The 20,837-nt window shown below is 35.8% G+C and overlaps 1 protein-coding gene across 4 annotated transcripts in view; it reads left to right on the top strand.

The window, feature by feature from the left end:
• Positions 1-20,837, top strand: part of MARCHF1 (membrane associated ring-CH-type finger 1) — a 120,307-nt gene that overhangs the window by 70,114 nt on the left and 29,356 nt on the right. For all 4 annotated transcript variants that reach the window (XM_072406008.1, XM_072406007.1, XM_072406006.1 and 1 more), the window contains one exon: positions 9,938-10,085. In XM_072406008.1, coding sequence (XP_072262109.1) covers positions 9,938-10,085 — 148 coding nt within the window. The remainder of the gene's footprint in view (positions 1-9,937; positions 10,086-20,837) is intronic.

Raw genomic sequence — 20,837 nt, 5'->3', positions numbered from 1 at the left:
CCTTTTTTATAGCTTGCCCTCACCCCTACCCTAACCAGCAAGCCCACCAATCCCCCAACTCTTTTCTTCCCGCACTTTTTTTCCCCACACTTTTCTTTTTTCCCCACACTTTTCTTTTTTCCCCCGCACTTTTTTTTTAAAATTATTTTTCAAATTTACCTTAATCCCTGCCTTTCCTGTCTCCCCTTCTCACCCTGTCATGTGGCCTTATGCTTAAGGCTAGCTTCAGGCCAACTTTCATGTTATAAAGTACAACTCCATGCTAATGCGCAATTTCCTGCAAATGCCTATTTTAATTTTGCTATAAGTTTGTCTGTAAAAAGCATGCAGCCTTCTTCGATTGGGACCCCTTTTATTAAGGGAAGACATGGGTCCGGTATGATACAGGAAGTGTGGGGCTGCATGATCAATGCCTCCCCTTTACTGACTACCCAGGCTGCATTCTTTGTGTATTTTAACAGTTTTTTTGTTTTTTTATTAGTGAATGCAATAGTCTGGCTAATCAATTTTTATTGTAGTTTAACAATTAGCCCTATAATAATATATAAATATAATATTTTAATAAGTGCACAAACTAACTGGTAAAACTGCAATGAATCCCAGCTAATCTGCTTCTACTTCATGAATCTTCCAAGCTATTGCTGTGTATTGGATGAGGGTACTTCTGCACCCTCTAGTGTTGTTACTGTAATCATTAGGCAAAAATAAAATAAGAAGAAAAAGTACAAAGACACACAAACTACTAGGATACTACAAGCTACTTAGTATAGTACAGCATGATGTCGGTGCACGGGACCATGGATATGTGGCTCCATAAGCATGGGCTTTACATATTCCTTACAAAACACTGGATCAATCTAGCGGTTGCTGGACAGCAAGCCGCAAGGGGTGCAGCTTCATTTGCATTACTAGCGAAGGTTTTATGTATTTCGCCCACTTTGGACACTGGCACCATCTGATCCTCATCCTATACCTCTACCTCCTCATTTTCCACCTTTACAGGGACAGCACCTCTATATTGGCATCTACAACATCCTCTAAACCCACAATGCCACAAAGTGTTCTGCCGTATCCAAGAAAAAAGGTACCATACTTTGCTTAAACTATTCTGCCTAGGTGACCCCAATCAAACAGGACAAGAGCTGATAAGGACTCTGCAGACCCAAGCTGACCCTGCAGCAGCTAAAATCAGGCAAAGTTGTGGATGATAATAAAAGCTTTTCATCTCAGATACTTCACATTCTCTTATGTACTCTTACTGGCTGATATGAAGGACTTGGTTGCTCAACTAGCTAGTTTTAAAGCTGATGCCAAAAAAGTCGTCTCTCACTACAGAGCAGCGGTCCCCAACCCTTCGGACATCACGGACCACTAAATTCATAAATTTAAATCCTGTGAACCATTAATATGAATTTTAAAGAAATAAAAATATTTGTAAAATATTGATCTTCCTAATGGTACTTGACGAGGACTGTGGAGGCTCTGATTCATTGATCAGCTCACGGCTAGGTGAAGTATTATTATTGTTACTAATAATATTAGTTGCATTATCTTTGGTATTACTAAAGAAATGCAAAATATTTGTTTGCTTTTCTCACTCATTATGGGTTTGTTTAATTGGAATCTAAGACCGAACAAGAAATGATAGTTTTCAAAGTCAAACTATTTGATGCCATGAATCATAACAGTTAAAGAAAATACACAGTTAGGGTCATACTTACCTAAAAGAGCATCTGAGAAATAAACAAATAAAATAAAACAATGGAATGAGAATCGGTATTCGAGTGGGTGTGTGACTGTTGTAATGGTGGAAACAATACTGAAGCGCATGGCTCGGTTACAACGGTTGCCTCATATAACTTAATACTACACTGATGTCACGCTGTGCCTCCTTTGTTTTTCTGTCTCTATTACAGTTCACGAATGTAGTGCAATGTAAAGCCGAAAATTGTCATTCACAATATAAGAATTTATTACAATATTATTTTCCTTTTATTATTAATAAAACATAAAAATTGAAAATAATGTCCACATTTTTCTGTGGACCACCAACATTTTTTCCATGGACCACTGATTGGTGACCACTGCTAAAGATGGGCTTACCTAGCCACTGCTAGCTTTATGGATGTTTAGCACCAACTCAAACTGCCAAAAAAAAAGCTGAATTGTCACATCCAAACATGTTCAAATGCACTTTTTGTATGCTGCAGTGACTGATGTCATTATTGTATATGGGAATATGTAGGTAGGAGACTCTCTGAGGAACATGTCTCTGACACTCATTAGGAGTGGCTACAAATGTAGAATGTATGTGTAATTTTAGGGAGAAGAATAGGACGGATTACCGGAAAGACCTGGTGGAGGATAATAAAGAACTCAAAGAATAATGTACCAAGCAAGGATCTTATTGCAGCAGAAAGCAGCAGTAGTACCATCACTGATAGGGGACATCTAACACAGATTTACATTATTTCAGTAAGCAGCAGCTAGGCCTATCCATGGTGGGAATTCATTGGTAGTAATTGGTTATGATAATCAATTAGTATGTCACACCCATCTTAGATACCCTTAACCTCAGAATTGAAGACCTAATCAACTACTGGGTGTCCAAAATGGAGATGTGGCCCAAGCTTGCTTAACATGCACTGGAGGTGCTTGCCTGTGTTGCAGCAAATGTCTTGCTAGAAATGTATAAAAGGTGCATCTATCTGTCCAGAACTAATCACAATCACCTGGCCTATAAAAAAATGAACTAGGCTTGGATATCTCTTATCCTCTTCTGCAGATTACACTGACCAGCTACCTCCAAGCCTACCCAAGCAGCTACCCTGCTTCTCCACCATGAGACCTAACTTACATAGCTTTAAGAAGACCCCTCCAAAGTCTTCTGCCTACACTATAAAAGTTAAATAATGTTAGAGAAACTCCAAGAAAGCTATCTGTCATTTGCAATACTATACCACACAAATTGTTTGCCACAAGATATCTTTTGACCTGCAAAACTACAAAACTAAAGCTCTAATTTATGGGACCTTGTTTAGGTTTGCAATAGGTATAGATTGCAAGAAAAAAAAACTCCATCAAAAGAGATCAAGACACATTCTGGGAGAATTGTTAAGTTCTCCTTTAAGTTTCCCCGTATAACCCACATAGTGAAAATAACTTCTAACCCTAACCAACCCCTTTCCAAGGATTTCTCACTGTGCAACAGTTTTTGCATGTCAAAGGTCCTAGCCAGGTCCTGCTTCAACTGCACACCTACTCATTCCTTTGGCTGGTCTGTACTCATAGTGGCCGCAACCATCCACAGCAATTCAGTTATATACCCAAAGGAATAACTAAGACAAGCTTACTGTTTTGATCTGAAAAAACGGTTTCAGATGTCCTAAAACAAGTTCAAATGTTTATGTAATAATTAGGTATTATTTAAACATGACTACTTAAAGCAAACATTTCCTAAGAGAAAAATGAGAGCTGCATTATCTTTCTGGACATTTACATTGTGGGTAACTGAACCAGAATGGGCATCCATGACATAAAAGTACAGTTACATAGCATTATATAAATGGATAAAAGACTCAAATTAATAGGGAAGATGGTTGGCATGATAGCCAGGTGACAAATACTCACAGAAGGAGAAGTCAGCAATGGCAATCTTAATGCCTCTCTACAGAAAAGATACCTAAAAGTATGAGAAAATAAAAACTGACTATTAGAAATATTAGAGGAGCTTTGTAGTCATATGTGAAAATTAAACCAAATAGTAGCAAGCATTTGCATTAGTTATGCCCTGGACATATATTAAATGTAATGGTATACTGATAAATATATATATAAGTGCTTATTCAATTGATAGTTTTTAGTGGGAAGGGACCATCCAATTACTTTTATTTATTTGTCCTGTTAATGGTCGAGTACCCATGTGAGACAATGTAATGCATGGATATGTTGTCCTGATGTACATAGCACAGGATCTGTGTGTTTAGTCAAGTTGACAGCATAGTGGATCTCTGTTAACCTGGGTGATATATGCCAAACTAACACATTTTTGTTTTCTTTTTATGAACTATGCCTATAAAAGCCTGCCTCTTTCTCCCCCTTCTTTTTAAACAATAATCGCACTCAGGGTAGGCAGTTGACTTCTGTTCTTATCATTGGATACCCCTCCTATAATACAAGCTCAGTTCCTGACAGTTTTTAGTGATTCAAAAGTTTTGTGAAAACTAGCTAGAAGCTTTGGAAATCTATTTTAACCAAAACTCCTGCCTATACAAAACATTTACTGATAATTAAGTAAAATGACTAAGCAGATATATTATAAAATACTACATTTAAACAAATACTGAGTGAAGCTAATACTGTGCAACCAACATTCATGACAAATGCCATAATATATAAATCCACCAGATGGCAGGAGTGTTCCATAAATACCTGTGTAGTGTAGTGTGTGACTTCATCGTTTTAAATACATAGAAACTATTGGGGGATTTTATCACATCATTGTTTTAATATATTAAGACAATGTTAACACATTATGACATATATAAAGTGACAAAAGACTACAAGAACCACAGCACAATTTAGACCCCTATCATGATCCCCCATGATTTCTTTTAATATTCCTACCATACTGTCATGTTGACTTCAATTTCTTCCCATAAATCAGGACTAATTTATGACTAGAGCTCACATGTAGTAGGTGTAATCAGCTGCCTGGGTTTATTCTCTTTCACAACACAAATATTATTTGACAATCTAGATATCACTTTGGTCATACAGTAATAAAAGCGTTTAAGGAATAAATATATGTGATCATTCATTTGTAAAGATTTTTTTGTCCTTTGAAATTTAAATAGAAAAAAATGTGTCAAGCTTTTCCCTTTTTCCTTTAGTCTGCATCTTAGTCTTAGTTCATAGGAAAATGCTACCTGCAGCTGTGTTTCAGGCAGTGCTATGTGCTTTTGAGGTGACCAGCCATGACAGCTAACTATTTATGAGTTTGTTGTCTGGTCTGCACTAAATTTGAATGGTAGGGGCTCCTCTTCCCTGCACCTGGGTGATGACATCATTTGGATAGATTTCCTTATTTAATCAGTAAATAATAGAATTACCCCAACAGCGGATGATGAGTGGAGGAGAGTACAGAGAAATCTTTGTTGGTACCTAGTTTCTGATCACAAACTGAATTGCTTTGATTACAATGAAGAAAAATAAAAAGCCCCTTTGTATTGTGCCAGAACTGTACAGATAACAAAACATGTTGAATAGAATTGCACGTCTTTGGGCAAGTAGGAGAATTCACACACATTTGCAATATAGTTGGGTTGAAATAAGTGGCTATTTGTCAATTCAGTAGATAATATTGAAAAAAGGAAAACTAATTAGGGTACAACACCACCATGTAAGATAAAAGCATGTGTTGTGTACATCTAAAGAGGCATCATTTTTACATTTTTAAACAGGAAGGGACACTTAGGATTCTTCTGAAATCTAGTAGGAATGGGGAGATTTTCCAGCATTAATTTCCATTTTCCCCCTGGCTAGTGGAGAGCATGGCCTTCTATGCAAAGCATTAAATAATAGACATTGTTTTTTTCTTTATTTCCCTTAGCATGTATAGTCTCTTTGGGCTGCCTGACTTGGTAATCCAAACCCCTAATACTAAGTACTACACCCAATGGCATACCTTTATGCTCCAAAATAACCCTATCAGATACAATATGTTTTGCTTCTCAAGATATTTGAGGATGTTTGTTGGTTTGGTCAATGTATAGTGTTAGCCAATATTTATTATGAGTCAGCCTGGCCTCAACCTTGATCTTCTTCAGAGGCATGCTGGTAACCATTACTGACCATTACTGAACCCAGGGGTGCAAATACTACACCAGCCCCAAATGCACCAGGCAGTATAATACAGATAACCACTGGGTTCATGTGCACATTTATATAAACAGTTGGCAACATACTACCTAGATTTGATACAATTAATTTATTGAGTGTGGTTATTAAACAGCGTAAGAACAAACAAAGCCATATGCAATTTATTGATAATAACTGTGTTTTTCAATAACTGTGTTGAGTGCGTAAATTATTATTATTATTATTAATAATAAACAGTATTTATAAAGTGCCAATATATTACACAGCACTCTACATAAAATAGGTTTTGCAGATGACAGACATATGCATATAGTGACGCAGGAGAAGGAGAGGGCCCTGCCCTAAAGAACTTGGTGGGAAGTAGTGAGGGTTTAGGGGACAGAAGAACATGGGTAGGAAACTGAATATATGTTTTTAAGAGCTCTTTTAAATGAGCAGAAAGTAGGAGCAAGTACGAGGAAGACCATTCCAGGGAGTAGGGGCAACTCTAGAGAAGTCTGGGCATGTGATGAGGTGAAATGGAAGCCAATAAAGAGAACTACAAAGATATGCAGCGGAAGAGGAGCGGAGGGAAGGATGGATGAGTCTGGCTGCAGCATTCATAATAGATTGTAGAAGAGAGAGTCGGGTTAGTGTAATACCAGAGAGGAGGAGGTTACAGTAGTCCAGACGAGAGATTATAAGAGCATGTACAAGGAGTTTGGTGGCCTCTGGGGACAGGTAGGGGCGGATTTTGGAGATGTTGCGCAGGTGACAGGACCTGAAAATGTTCTGAATATGGGGGGTAAATGGGAGGGCAGAATCAAAGATGACGCCAATACAACAAGCCTGAGGGGAGGGCCGAATAATAGTGTTACTAACAGTTAGGAATATGTCAGGGGAGATTTGAAATTTAAGGGGGAGATGATGAGTTCTGTTTTTTCTAGGTTTAGATTCAGAAATCTGTCAGACATCTATGACGAGATGGCTGACAGGCAGCATGAGACCTTATCCAGGACTGAGGGAGACAGGTCAGGGGTGGATAGATAGATTTGAGTGTCATCAACATACAGATGGTACTGTAAGCCAAGGGAGGATATGAGACTACCGAGAGAGGAGGTGTACAGAGAAAAGAGAACCGGTCCAAGGACTGACCCTTGGGGTACACCAACAGAGGAGAGTGGGTGAGGAGGAGTTACCATTGAAAGAAACTTGAAAAGAGCGGTCAGACAGATAGGAAGCAAACCAAGAGAGAGCAGTGTCACTGATTTAGTAACAGGGCTGATGATTTACAGGTGGAAGGGGTGGATATGGTTGGAGTAGCAGTAGCATCATATATATATATATATATATATATATATATATATATATATATATATATATTCTACCTTGACTTTGCTAAGAGATATGTTGCCACTGATGTTAGTGTTTAGTTTTACAAACTGAATTTTTAGTTCATACTCCATTGCCTTCTCACCTAGGATATTTCAGTGATTAAATCATGTTCATGCTCTTGTCAGAGCTTAGGGAATACTGTAGAACATTTCTTAGAGCTGATCTGTGTCCCTTCATTTTCAGTGTCTAAAAATAATAATTTGTAAAACAAGTGAAAATGTTATTTTAACCTGGGCTACAATGCTGAATAATTGGTCCTCACTTCTTCCTGGATAAATTGAACCTATGAATTTAAAAAAGGACACACTGAACTGCTAAATATATCTGTGCCTCAAGCCAATTTATTCATGTAGTTGTCCCTGCTCACCATGCTCCACATTGTTTTCAGTATTCATAAATAGGAATTTTAGGGGGAAGATATCAGCCCTGCACTAGCTGCTGTGCACTTCTCTGTATTAATCTAGAACTGTGAGGTTTTATTAATTCACAAAAGCAGAGACTCCAGTTTTTTTAAGGCCACAGTGCGATTTCCCACTAGCACATTCCTACCTAAATTGTAGTAGATTCATTTATATTTATGCATTTATTTACAGTATATATTATTATTTTGTGTTTAGAACACTGATATATTAGAAAGTGATTTACCTTTCATAGAGCCATTCATATCAAATCCTGCACTACAGAAACTTTAAAGTTGTGGTTATATCTATGCGGCCGCATTGAAGTGCATTGTGCTGCCATACAGAGAGGTAAGACAGGTAAATAGGCTGCCTACTACAAGAAAAGAGGGGCTTGTAGTAACATGTTTGCCAGACAGAATAAATAGTATTGCAGTACACCCGGACTTGTCTCATGTGCATCAACATTTGTGGTGCTGCATAGAGGTTAACCCATGTTAAAGTGTGAGCAGCAGTCAAACTATATAATATGCAGGCTAAGTTGACACAGATAGTACTGTGACTGTCCCAATGCAGTAGACAAACTTCTGTCACCATGGTAAAAGGAATGGTCATTCAGAGGTGGATTAAAAGGTGGTTGGCCCTCCTTGCAGTCCTTGGCAGGTAGATGCAGTAACATGGAGTTGTGCAGAACAAGTCATGTTGCAACTTTGTTACATTAACTGTTTAACTTTTATGGGTCCATTATTATTTTATATCCTAAAAAAAATGTTTGTGTCCAAATTGAGTTGGTGAACATGCTTAAAAGACAAAAACTAGTGGATAAATGTACTGTAATGTACGTAACCGTGTGTATACACTCCTACTACAGAGCAGAACATACACATATCTACTACTTACTACTTTACAAGGCATTCAGTAGTCATGGGTAAATGTACTAAGAAGTGCACTGCAAAGTGGTACTTCTGTGTAAATGTGTCTCATTATGTGCTTTCACTTTGTACTCCTATGTGTGTTATTGTGATGTGTGAAGGATGAAGCCATCAGTGAAGGGCTTGTGTTATATAAGGTTGGCAGAAGGCCTCGAGTATGGATGGTTGTTAGGGAAACATAATATTTTTTTTGCCGGTTATTGCAGGCAGGAGCAGGCAAGCGGTTATTGGCTGGTGCCTGTTAAAAGGAAGACCTGTCTCTATCAAAGTACACCACCAATATTCTACACCCCATAGTATCATACACCCCATGTTTCTTAGTACTTCAGCACTATTAAGCTCTTGTATTTTATTCAGTAGCACACTACTTTTGTCCGCAATTTCTGTCCAAGAAAAGCATTCAATACCATATGAAGCTACTACAAAAACAGCAGATCTCTTCCCCCTCCCCCTGTGCAGTGATGGGTTAACTTAATTATGAACTGTTTCCCAGCAAACCTTGCTTTTAAATTCTGCTATATAAAAAATGGGGGGGGGGGGGGGGGTTAGGAACTGTCATGGGTGAGAACTAATGTAAAATGGCAGGGAGAGGGTCTTTCAGAGGACAACTTGTAAAATATACAAATCCTTTAAAAGCCATGCTTGGGGAGGTATGTGGTGTTTTGTGTACCAGGCTGGTATTTTTGGGGGGGAAAGGGGCATACATTCTTTTTAATTTTTTGGACATTTTTTTTGGATAACCCTGGAAATACTGGACATCTGTTTAAAACTCAAGTTCAATGCTTTTCAAGCTACATTGGGGTCTAAAACACCCCATATGAAATTGTGGAAACATTTTAATTGTTTGTAAGCAAATCAATTTCTGAATGCCAAGAAATATAGCAAGGGAATACCCATTTCCATGCTTATAAATAGGATAAATAGTACAGGAAAGCACTTTTAATTGAGAAACTTATGGTTGGCAAATGATGCAGTATAACAATTTCATTGAGTGAAAAATTGAGCAACGTTTTGTTTTTAAAAAGACTTAAGGTTGAAAATAGAATTTTTGTTGGTAGACGGTGAAACTATAGGAGAATATCTGCCAAAACATTTGGTGAAAGAATAATTTGCTTTATTGATTAAGCTCTATGTCTTAGACACTACAAAGCCTTTTAAATTTCACAAAATTTGAAATTGTTTAATTTTGGTTTGGTGAAAATTCTAAAGGTCCAGAGTAAACATTGTGACCAGTTCCACATATCATAAAAAGATTACTTAGGAGATAATATATTCTGTTCATTCAGATTGGATTTGTTATCTCTTTGCATTGCAAGTTATAGCAACTGTCATTTTTCCTTTTTTTCATTTCAGTGGGAAAAGCTACAGATGACAAAAAGTGAACGGCGGAAAATAGTGTGTTCTGTAACATTTCACATAATTGCCATTACATGTGTAGTATGGTCGCTATATGTGCTCATAGACCGAACAGCAGAAGAGATCAGGCAAGGCAATGACAACGGTAAGATGTTTTACATTACTTTCAACTGTGATAAAACAGTAAGTAAATGACGCTAAATTGTAAAAAACACTTAATGGTGTATCTCAAGGTTCTCTACTAGGTTCTGTTTTTTTTTAATAATTTTGTAAGTGATAAAACTAAAGGTTTGGTGAAGAAGGTTTGTCTTTTTGTTGATAGTACAAAGGTGCGGAATGGGGTTGACATCCCAGGAGATCTTTGTAGCATGGAGCATGATTTGGTCTTTTTGGAAGATTTGTTAAACCAGTAATAATTGCAGTTCATTGTTTTTATATGAAAAATAATTCACTAACAAAGATCAATATTCAGCATTATTTTACTGACATGTTAGTTGATGCTTGGAAAAGGCTTGAGACTTGAAGACAACAGAGTTGAGTCAGTCAAGGTCATAAGCAAGAAAATTTAAACATGAAAAGCACAGCTCTATATTGGCAGACTTGATGGACCACTTCAGAATATTTATACTTACAATTGTAACTTAACATGTAGATGTTTGGACATTAAGTCAACACGATAATGGGAAAAGTAACAAAGTAACCTAAACATCTCATCAGAAATCAGCCCTTAACTGATCTGACTACAGTAATCAGAAAACTGATTGATTCTTAAGGTTCACTGAACATTACAATTGCCATCTGCACCTACTGAAAAAAAGCAAATCTATTTGCAAATAGACTTATAGATAGATTAGGAACCATCTAAAATTTTAATATAATTTTTTGAAAAAAAAAACGGCAAAAATAAAAGAAAGCTCACCAGTGAATAATTAGTCATAATACGTCACTTTACTAGAATCAAACAAAGGAAAAGAAGCCCCAAAATACATACCTGTCATAAGCAGTATAGCATTTTCTGAAGTTTGCAGTTCTTTTATTCTTCTTGCGAACATCACAGTGTCCGCAGATTGAACATAGTCAATTACATATCGTCTGTGGAACGGTTGCCCATTAGCTCCCCCATTGCTGCCTGTTTAATGGCTGTGGCAGAGGACACCAATGTAAATATTTTAGATATATCTAATGGTTTATAACATTTTCTTACTTTTATTCTTATTGAAATGATGGTTTGCCATATCCATTGCAAATGCAAATGTTTTGCTGTTTTGGGGGCATATTTTTTTGAATTGGTAATATTGCAATTTGCAAACGTTCAATAAAAGTGACTTAGTAACTGTAATTAAACAAATGAAGCAAGTAGATACAGTTGAGGAAGGTTTAGTGAATGTCACAGTTAATTGCTTTATAAATATACCCCTGTAATTCACATTATTTTTTATAACATATTTTAGACATGAAAGGTATCAGGGAAAGGGAAGGAGAAGAGGATGGAAGAGAAAAAGGGAAAGGAAGAGGTAAAAAGCATCAGGGGAAAGTTGCTATGGTCAAATTAAGGATACAATATATGTATAATTACCTGTCTATCTATTAACAATGGAGATGGAGACCACTGTTTAGTCAGGAAACCATTTAGTAGCATTAATACAATGAAAAGAACTGGGTCACCCTGCTGACAAATAAAACCAAAATACAAAAATACAAAGAAGAGCTGTCAATTCACACTTAGGGCTGTAGTGAGCTATCAGAACTGTGTATGAGGATTATTCCACATCTACCCTCTTCTTTCCAATGGAAAGCTGAGATATCACATCTGAAATGCAAATTCAAAGGATTACTAAACTTCCTCAGATGCACTCCTTTTGATACTATCTTTCTCCGTATCCACTAAACAAGAAAAAAAGGGGCCCTATTTATTGTCAGTACAAAAAGAGATAATTAAAATCCAATTTTCTTTGTCTCCCTTTGGCTTATTGACATTAATAAAGGTATAAAAAATGGTGAAATTAGTAGTTTTCTAGTTGTTGTGTCCCACCAAGAAGTTGGGAGAGTAGGTATTGTTTCTATCAAACTAAGAGGAATTAGTAGGAACATTGTCCCTAAACACCTCCAAATAAACAAGAAGTAAAGAGAGATCTCAAGTGTGGACACATTGAGAACAGCTTTACCCAACCTACATTGCATTTAAAAGTTTAAAAAAAACATTGCCTTTACCTGAATTTTAAAGTTGTATACTATACATATTCTTGTATGCTGCACTAAAAAGCCAAGACACTTGTATATGAAAAGCTTTATTTACACAGTTATTTTACCTGAAGTTCTCGTTATTATACATGTTGTATATATATCTCGTTGTTATATATTTCACAACAAAACGCATGTATTATGCTTTAGTCGATTGACCTTAGTCATTCATTTTTATCAATGAAACCACTCGGCGAGCCCTTAAGTGCTAATTTAACAATGGGTGGTGGCAATCTGTTTGTAGGATTACTATATAAACTCTATTAATGAGGTTGGTGATAGATAATTCCGAGAAGCAGAACAGCAGTTTTTAGAGGCCACATCAAGCTTTTTTGACAAGAAACACACCCATGATATGTAGCCTTTTACAGTTTTTTGTTTCAATCAGTTTTATTAGGTTTTCATTTTATCCATGTTACAATAAAAGGCATGACACACCAAAATGTAAAGCATATATGTTAAACAAAAACAGGCAACAGGTGTCTATAACAAATAATACAAATCAAATGTTGTAACAAAGTTAGCACAATATCAGGTCAGGCTATTAAGGAATACTGTAAACATCAGACAGAATGTATGTCAAAAAGGCACACAACATAGGTTCAAAGGAAAGAACAATAACACAGAGTAGGTAATGGCTAGTAGAGAATATAAAGGGTAAAACTGGCAGAATAAATAGAGTATACACCAACTCTAGGTGTGGAGGATGGGGAAGAGAAGGGAATTAAGAGCCTTTTACAGCTTTTAAAGTGGATCCACCACTAAGAAGTTACGTAGGCTGCCATTGCTGAATTTATTGTGAAGAATGCTAATGTCCTGGATCTTTTGGTTCTTAGTAGTTCCACTTATGCTCCTGAAATAGGTATGCAGATAGCTGTGTGACAAGTTGTGTGACAAATAGGTGATTACCTGAACCACAAACTCATTCTAGGCCGGTGATTTGGAATGTATTAGAGGCATTGGATTAGAACACCAACCAGCGTGCTATGTTTTTACGAACTAACTCAGAAATGGCAGCTCACAGAATCTCTCAGTCCATTTTAATTTTGTTTTTTTTGCAGTTTGTAAAACTTCCTGTCTGCAATATTTGACATTTATGAGCCTATTTTTGTTCTGGTAATATATTATGAAATCTGCAATTGTTCTGAGTAAAGATGTACAGATGTGTTGACAATAGATAATTATGAAGCATAAAATGTGAGCAAAACTCTAAAAGAGATAAATGCAAGTTTTCCTTTGGAATGTGGTTCTCCCTTCTAACAAATTAGTTGATATGTGAAAATATGTACCTTTCCCCAAAAGGCTAAAAAAAGTTTGTGAAATTTTTCTAGCCTTTGTCTATTGCCAACTTTGACAGCTGTCAGAGACTGTCTGTGGCTTTTATGAGAGGAGGTTATTGAAGGCACACATGTCAGTCCAGATTTAAAGATAAGAAGACCAGAAATACACTAGATTATTGTGGTGGCATGTGGTGTGTCTTGCAGCAACCTCTGAAAACCATAAAGTCTAATAAAGGTCCATAGACAAACCCTGGAAGCTCATATACATGTAAAAGCAAACATTGCTGATGCTTTTATTTAGCATATTATATCTATAAAAGCAACTTTTTAAAATAAATCTGTAGACTTATATTAATCAAGAATATGTATGATCTTCCTGTGATGTATGGCTGTATTAACAATATATTGTAATAAATTTAAAGAAATATGCATTATGTGACACTGGGTTACCACCTAAAATTTAAAGGAATTGATTATACAAGTATTTAAATGGAGAAAAATGTGTTAAGAATTAATAAACTTTTAATTGATTGCTGTTGAAAGGAGCAATATTAGGATAATTTGTTCAAGTGCAGCTATCCTACTGACATCATGCGGTTAGTATTTACATAACAGAACATTGAAACATTAGATAATACATGTACAGACAACCTTTAATAAACTTCTGCTATACTTGTTAAGTAACAGCTGACACTGCCTCTTCTCGCACATTCTTGGCTGGTACAATCAATGCTGGATCACAAGTGGGATGTTAAGAATAGCTGCTGTTGTAACTATGGGATAAAAAAGGGGGGGTTGTCAAAATCTACTTCCATGAAAAACAATGGTGAACAATATGAAATACTGTTCAAAAAATGAGATGTCTCTATCAAAGGTATCCAATATCTTTGGAAAAAAGCAAAATGCAGATTGCAAAATGCCTTCTTCTTATTATTAATAGGTGGAAGGCCTCCAAATACTATAACAGTGGGTTGATACAACTTAGATAATCAACCTAATGTTAGACAAGTTTTAATTTAGTTTCACAGTTCTATGCAGTCCACCTTGACATTATTATTTATAAATTCTTTTGAGTGCCATTAAGAGGAAATTAGATTCTTGCCATATGCTTCTATAAACTTCTCTATTTTTGTGTGTTGGACGAAAGATAGGAGCAAGGACAATGCCTAGAATACCAAGACTTTAGTTTTGCATTGGTTTGCATATAGATCTATAGATGTTAACATAAAGTAGAACCTCACCTTATCACTTTATAATTACTTTCTGGAAATGAGCAGTTTTAATAGGACAGCCAAAAAGAAAGTGCAAAGAAAAAAAAGAACTGTTGCTTGCTGATAGTATTGTATATTTACTTTAGGAAAAGCTTCTAAAGGTATGGGTTTTGAGTAAAAATGTATTTCCATGCACTATTGACTTTAAGGTTTCAGGAAATATGGTGTTAATTTTTTTTTACCCAAAATATTCAATATATTGTAGCATCTCCAACTTGCTATTAAATTGTTCTTCTATAGGAGGCCATTTCCCAGTGGATTTTTGATGTGTATAATAGCAGGAAAAACCTACTCCGTTTCTAACAGCTATTTATTCTCTTGTGGACGTTTATACCAAAGCAAGTCGCTGAAAACAGCTAGCTGAGGTTGTTTAACCACTTTACAATCATAGCTTCTGTTTGATATATATTATGACCTTTTCTTTGTGTCATAAAACTTTTGTCCTTGTTATTGTATTCTAAGTACTAATGTTCTATAGCATGTGCCAGAATGTAATGTATAAAAAATGAATTGTGACACATTTGACTAGTCACTAAATCATTTCTACAATGTAAAGTACATTGTACTGTATAATAGAAAGTATTAGAGATATATAAAATGCAATCTATTGTGGATATATTTTTTTAAAGGCAGGATGTACAAGAGTTTTTTCCATGACCAGTATGACATTACACTGTTAATGTTCTAGTATGCATTTTCTAACATTATATAGAATCAATACTTGTCCTAATCAGTCATTAGACGGATGTTCAGATGGGTGTTTGGGTGGGTAACCACTGCCAGATGTAAATCCCTGCACAGAGGTCAGATGACTGATTTTGGAAATTATTTTTTGTGATTGTTTCCAGTGACAAATGAACGAATGAGCTCTGTACACAGAGTGCTGTTCTGTTCTATGAGGAGGGGAAAAGACAAACTGGTGGAACCTATTGTGTTTTCTTCAGCAATGTTCCAGATCAGTCATTTATCAATCCGCAGTGGCGGACTGATGACCCATGTCAGGGGACAGCTGTACACATGACAGATTTTCACCCAAAATAAGCATGAATATTCATCTTGGGCAAGGATCATCTGATGTATGTACATAGCACTGGAAGCATGTGTACTAGAAAAGATTGTGCTGATTTAAACTGTGATAGTGTTTTCTCCTTCAAATGGAATTTAAATGTTATAATAGCACTTTGATGTATTGAATATATTTCTCAATTGGGTTGTACATGGTGAACATTTAATGAAAGTCAACTGACTGGCTATTGAAGTGAGAAAAGACTACTGTCTTTCTTAAAGTTAAATTCCAGCTTCTTATTCTGTTGATTGAACAATTAGGGAGCCACAACATTTACAAACCCAACACCTGATTGGCTTCCTATATCTCCCACACAGGGCTCTGCTTACTAGAGTTCCAAGGGGTTGGGACAAAGTCATATTCAGCTGCATACATAAGAAATATTTAATAAACACAAATAGTTTTCAACAAATACATTTTTAATTATTACAGAGCTGTTAAAAGTGGACCTTGCATGAACATGGAAGGTACGCTCATTTTCTTAGCTCCCTTAAACTGATGCATAAAAAAATCACTGTGCCTGATCACTGGCTCCTGGAATAGCTGGAAGCTCATAACACCACAAATGTGTCAATGCACAGGGCTACATTGCATTTTTTCTGGATTTTTGCCAATCCCAGGAAGCATTGGTAAGATGTGGTGATGTCCCTGTTGAGCTGAGATAAGCAATTTGTTGGCCATTTTTTAAGGTTTATTTTAGTTGTTATCGGTTGTTGAATCCTTAGTTTTTAAAATATTGTTGGCTTTGCTGATCTCTACCTCTAAAAATGCTAGTTACATGGTTGTCATGATGATAATATGGATTCTCCACATAAAATAACCTAAAGCGAACTTTAAGGTCAGGAATAATCAACTATTTGTTTGTTTCAAGTTATGGACTAGAAGAATTGATATAGACATTTGTATGGTTGACATTCTTCCCTGAAGACTGAAAGTTATTCCAAGGCGTCCCCCCATGTTAAAAAGTTTAAGAAACATCTAGCCAACTAATATTTTGTACCACTATAAAGGTTTAATTTATTAAACATTATGTGCACGCAGCACACAACAATTTTGCATTGACAATAAATTGTATCATACTGTGCTAAGAGTATCCGAGTGTATATGCATAGATTAGCTTGCTCTGCTCATTACAAGCAGGCAAACATGAATTCATACCAATACCTCTGAATGGGTTTTCAGTTATGTATGCTGCTAACTATTTGCTCTGACAGATGACATCGATTGTGGTTCTTTTACCTGTTACTTTGCTTGGCACATTTTGTTGCTTGGTTAGCTGGTCACTTTTAGTATGCTTTATCAGCAAAAACAATAGTAAGTAGCATTATTTGGATGTTCAGCCAATATGGTTAATCTAAGACTGCACTATATGCATTGATTTTTAGTGTATGATTTAGGCGTATGGCCTCCCAATGCCCATGGGCATCCACTTGGTCAATAAAGACCACAGTGCTATTTTACTATGGCATACTATCTATGATATTTTTTATTTCTTTTTAGTAAATTCTAATTTAGTCAAGCACCGCCAATAAAGTCTAATAAATCAGACATCAACTTTGTTTTTTTTTTTTTTAACTAAACTTGATACAAAAAATTAAAGTATTAGACATGAACATGCATCAATAAATTGTAAAAAAAAATGAAATGAGATACTGTATCTATTTTTCTCAGCCAGATACACAAAAGTAGTTGTGACCCTCACTTGCTGTCACCATGACATGCTAAGCCAATATTAGGCATGCACTTATAAAACAAAAGTTGTGGCTTCAAAAAAAAGGGTGCACTGTCCTTGTGATCATACTGTTTAGATAATTTTCATAAATAATTTCATAAATCCAGAAAATGTTATACAATGTATATATTGTATAAAGTGACCATTGAAGAAACAGGATATGATGAATTGGATATAAGCATTGTTCTTGGGTATGCACTGTTCCCGAGAACAACATGCACATGTTATTTATTTAATTGGAAAAGAAAAAATAAATTGGCAGCATAAGCTGCTGGAGACCAGCCATTCATTTGTCAGATGTCAGTTAGCTGTTAGTAAGAAATGTGTTTCTTGTGACATCTATATAAAAGCTTTAGACAGCATGAGCTGGCAGGTAAGAAACTAGGTAGACCATTAAAGGGACTTCTGTATCACTAGTGAAAGGCTCCAAAAGGAAAATATAAAATAGCTGTGGAATATTGCTGTGGAAATAAAACATAAAATAAGCAATATTGCCATGTTAAATTATTTTACTTCTTTCATAATTAAAATAAGGTATGAGAAAATATAAAGATACTAATTAAAGTGTACTATTTAGTGATTTAATTTAATGTGAAGAACTGAACAGAAGAGATTTAGCAGCACTTTGGATTTCTACAAAGAAAATTGGCATAAAGTTCAGGTTCAAGTCTACCTTGACTTCAAGTCAAACCCTGTGTGTTCAAAGTACATCAAATATAATGAATTCTGGTACATTCTACTAGGACAAACATGTAATCCATAATGTACTTTATAGCCTTTGAACTATGTCTGCAGGTTACAATGGACAAAAACAGCGCAGGGAATTCCAGGTAACATCCATGATCAAATATTACCCATCAGGGTCAACTGGGATTACTCACACTAATAATTTAAAACAAAGAACTGTCATTTAGTAATAGGAGTGCAACAGGTTAAACATGTCATTTATGACTGACATCATTTACATCACTGAATGCTGTGCTTTATGCTTGCAGATTTTTACTGGGGGCACAAATACATTTTACCTAAACATTCCTGCTGCCAGTGAAATGTCCCATAGAGGCTGACAGCTGGAGCCTGGTACTGAAATAACTGGAAGAACCATCCCACTACTTTGCCTTGGAAACAAAAGCACTCTGCCCTGAGCACTTCTGGTTCAAGGCTTATAAAAATGAAACACGCAGGTTGAGAACAGGAAAGTACACAATTACAGGAAAGTGCAGAAGAGAGAAGCTGTCACAGTACAATGCTGTCAGACTGTGGGCTGTTAGGCCATTATGATAGTTAAAAAAGGGAAAGTAAAAAAAAATAAGAAAAAAGGTAAAATTAATAAAATTTAAAATACCTTGTAGAGGCATAGATTAGAGAGTATCCCAACGTACTGCTTGCATAAAAAATTCCCTCGGAAGGTGACCTCTTTCAAAGTTGTGGTGGAAAACTGTGCAGTTAGCTGCCACTAGGCTGCCATGTTGCTGAATACAGTTTAATATCAGGCACAGTTGTATTTTTCTTATACTTTTTAAGGGTTATTCAGGGTTTCATCTCTACAGTATAACTCTGTCTATTAGTTCTAAATATATTACTTCCTTATTATATTTTTTTCTAAATAATCTCCTTCATCCTTCCATTTTAGAAGTATTTTTCCATCTTTTATCCTAACAGATTGTCTGTAAGATACAGTATATATGTAGAGTCTTGAAATAACATTGTCCCTTTAATTGAGAGAAACATTCTAACACAGAGATGACTCAGACTTTTATCTGCTTTCAGTGAAAAGGACTTGAAAATCATTTTATGATTACTCATATGGTAAGTTCAAGGTTTCAGGTATTTAAATGAATCACTATATGTTTTAGTTCATTGGTTTGGACACATGAAGGTAAAATTGTATGTAATTTGTCAGCCTAACAGAAAAACAGGATATTTGTTAAAGCTAACAGAGACTGAAATGTACTTACGAGCAATCAGAGATCTGTACCCACCCAAGACCCGTAATCTATAGCATGCACCTCCAGGAAATCTCCCAGATTTGCAGAAACCTCTAATTTACCCTAATCATCCCTACTCCTAAAAATGTATTGTTTGCTGGCAATGTGCATGGTGAAATATGAATTCTAAAGTGTATGATAGAGGTTTTGTGTAGTTTGGTAACATAACAATATACATTGATTGCTTTTATTGGAAGAAAACTCTGCTTAAGAAAGAAGTCAAACAGGGAGAAGATCCTACTCACATGTACAGCTCAGTGTACAGGTTTGGTTCATGCAGAAGGAACCTCATCCCAACTCAACTAATGGACATAGCCAGAGACTCCCAACCTTGAAGAAGACAGAGCAAAGATGACAGCAGCAGCAATGGAGCAGCAAATTGCCATTGCAGCGCTGGTTGGGGGAGTTCTTTAATGTTCAAAGCTTATTTAAATTTTTTAGCAAAAGCCTGCAGCAGAGTTTTTTTATTGTGCTTTAAGATTCCTTTTTTAACATAGTCATAATCCTCCTTTTAATACTCTCATTTCTCCATGGTTATAAATGAATGTTGAGTGAGAGGTCAATAAAAATTAGAAATAAAATCTACCATTTTTTTATTCTGTTTACTGTATGTTACCAAACAGTGGCAGATGTTGCCTATTGCGAAGTACCAAAAGTTCTCTAATTTTTGCTTAATTTGCACTTCCTTACTTTAGAATGTTTAGATATGTTACTTGCTGAAATAGCTTTTCCTATCATTTGCTGAGAGCACCTGCATTTACAAACTATATATTTGGATGTAGGTCAAGGACATTTATCACCAATTTTTACCTTGCTCTGTCTAGTGCCTGCACATTTTATATGTTTACCCGTCAACTCAATAAAAGTGCTATAATTAGGTGCTTATTTTAAAATGAGACACTGTTAGCATTGCTGCAACTTTTTCAGTTAACACTTTTTCTTACCTTCTTTGTTTTTGAAATGTACCTCATTTCCAGGCCAATGTCACCTCACAAACGATAAAGTTTCACCCAATATCTATCTCTTTGATATCATGCTGATTGACAATACAGCATACAAAGAGCAAAGGGCAGTAAAATTGAAAATATGTATTATATATAAAAATTATTTCTATTCAAAATGGTAGCTCATGTGTTCTCAAGTTCAACATCATTGACCCTTTTAGGAAGAAATGGTACAGTATACTTCTCATTGGAGAAATATAGTAATGGGAGTATCTTACCTTCTTCTAAAATTTGAGCCATCTGGCTAGCATACTGACCTTCTGGCTTCTATAATTTGATCCGCTTACCCAGAGCAGGTATGCATTTTAGGTGAGA

This window comes from Pyxicephalus adspersus, chromosome 3 (assembly GCF_032062135.1).
Source record: "Pyxicephalus adspersus chromosome 3, UCB_Pads_2.0, whole genome shotgun sequence".
Lineage (NCBI taxonomy): Eukaryota > Metazoa > Chordata > Amphibia > Anura > Pyxicephalidae > Pyxicephalus > Pyxicephalus adspersus.
This window is presented reverse-complemented; position numbering and strand designations above follow the sequence as displayed.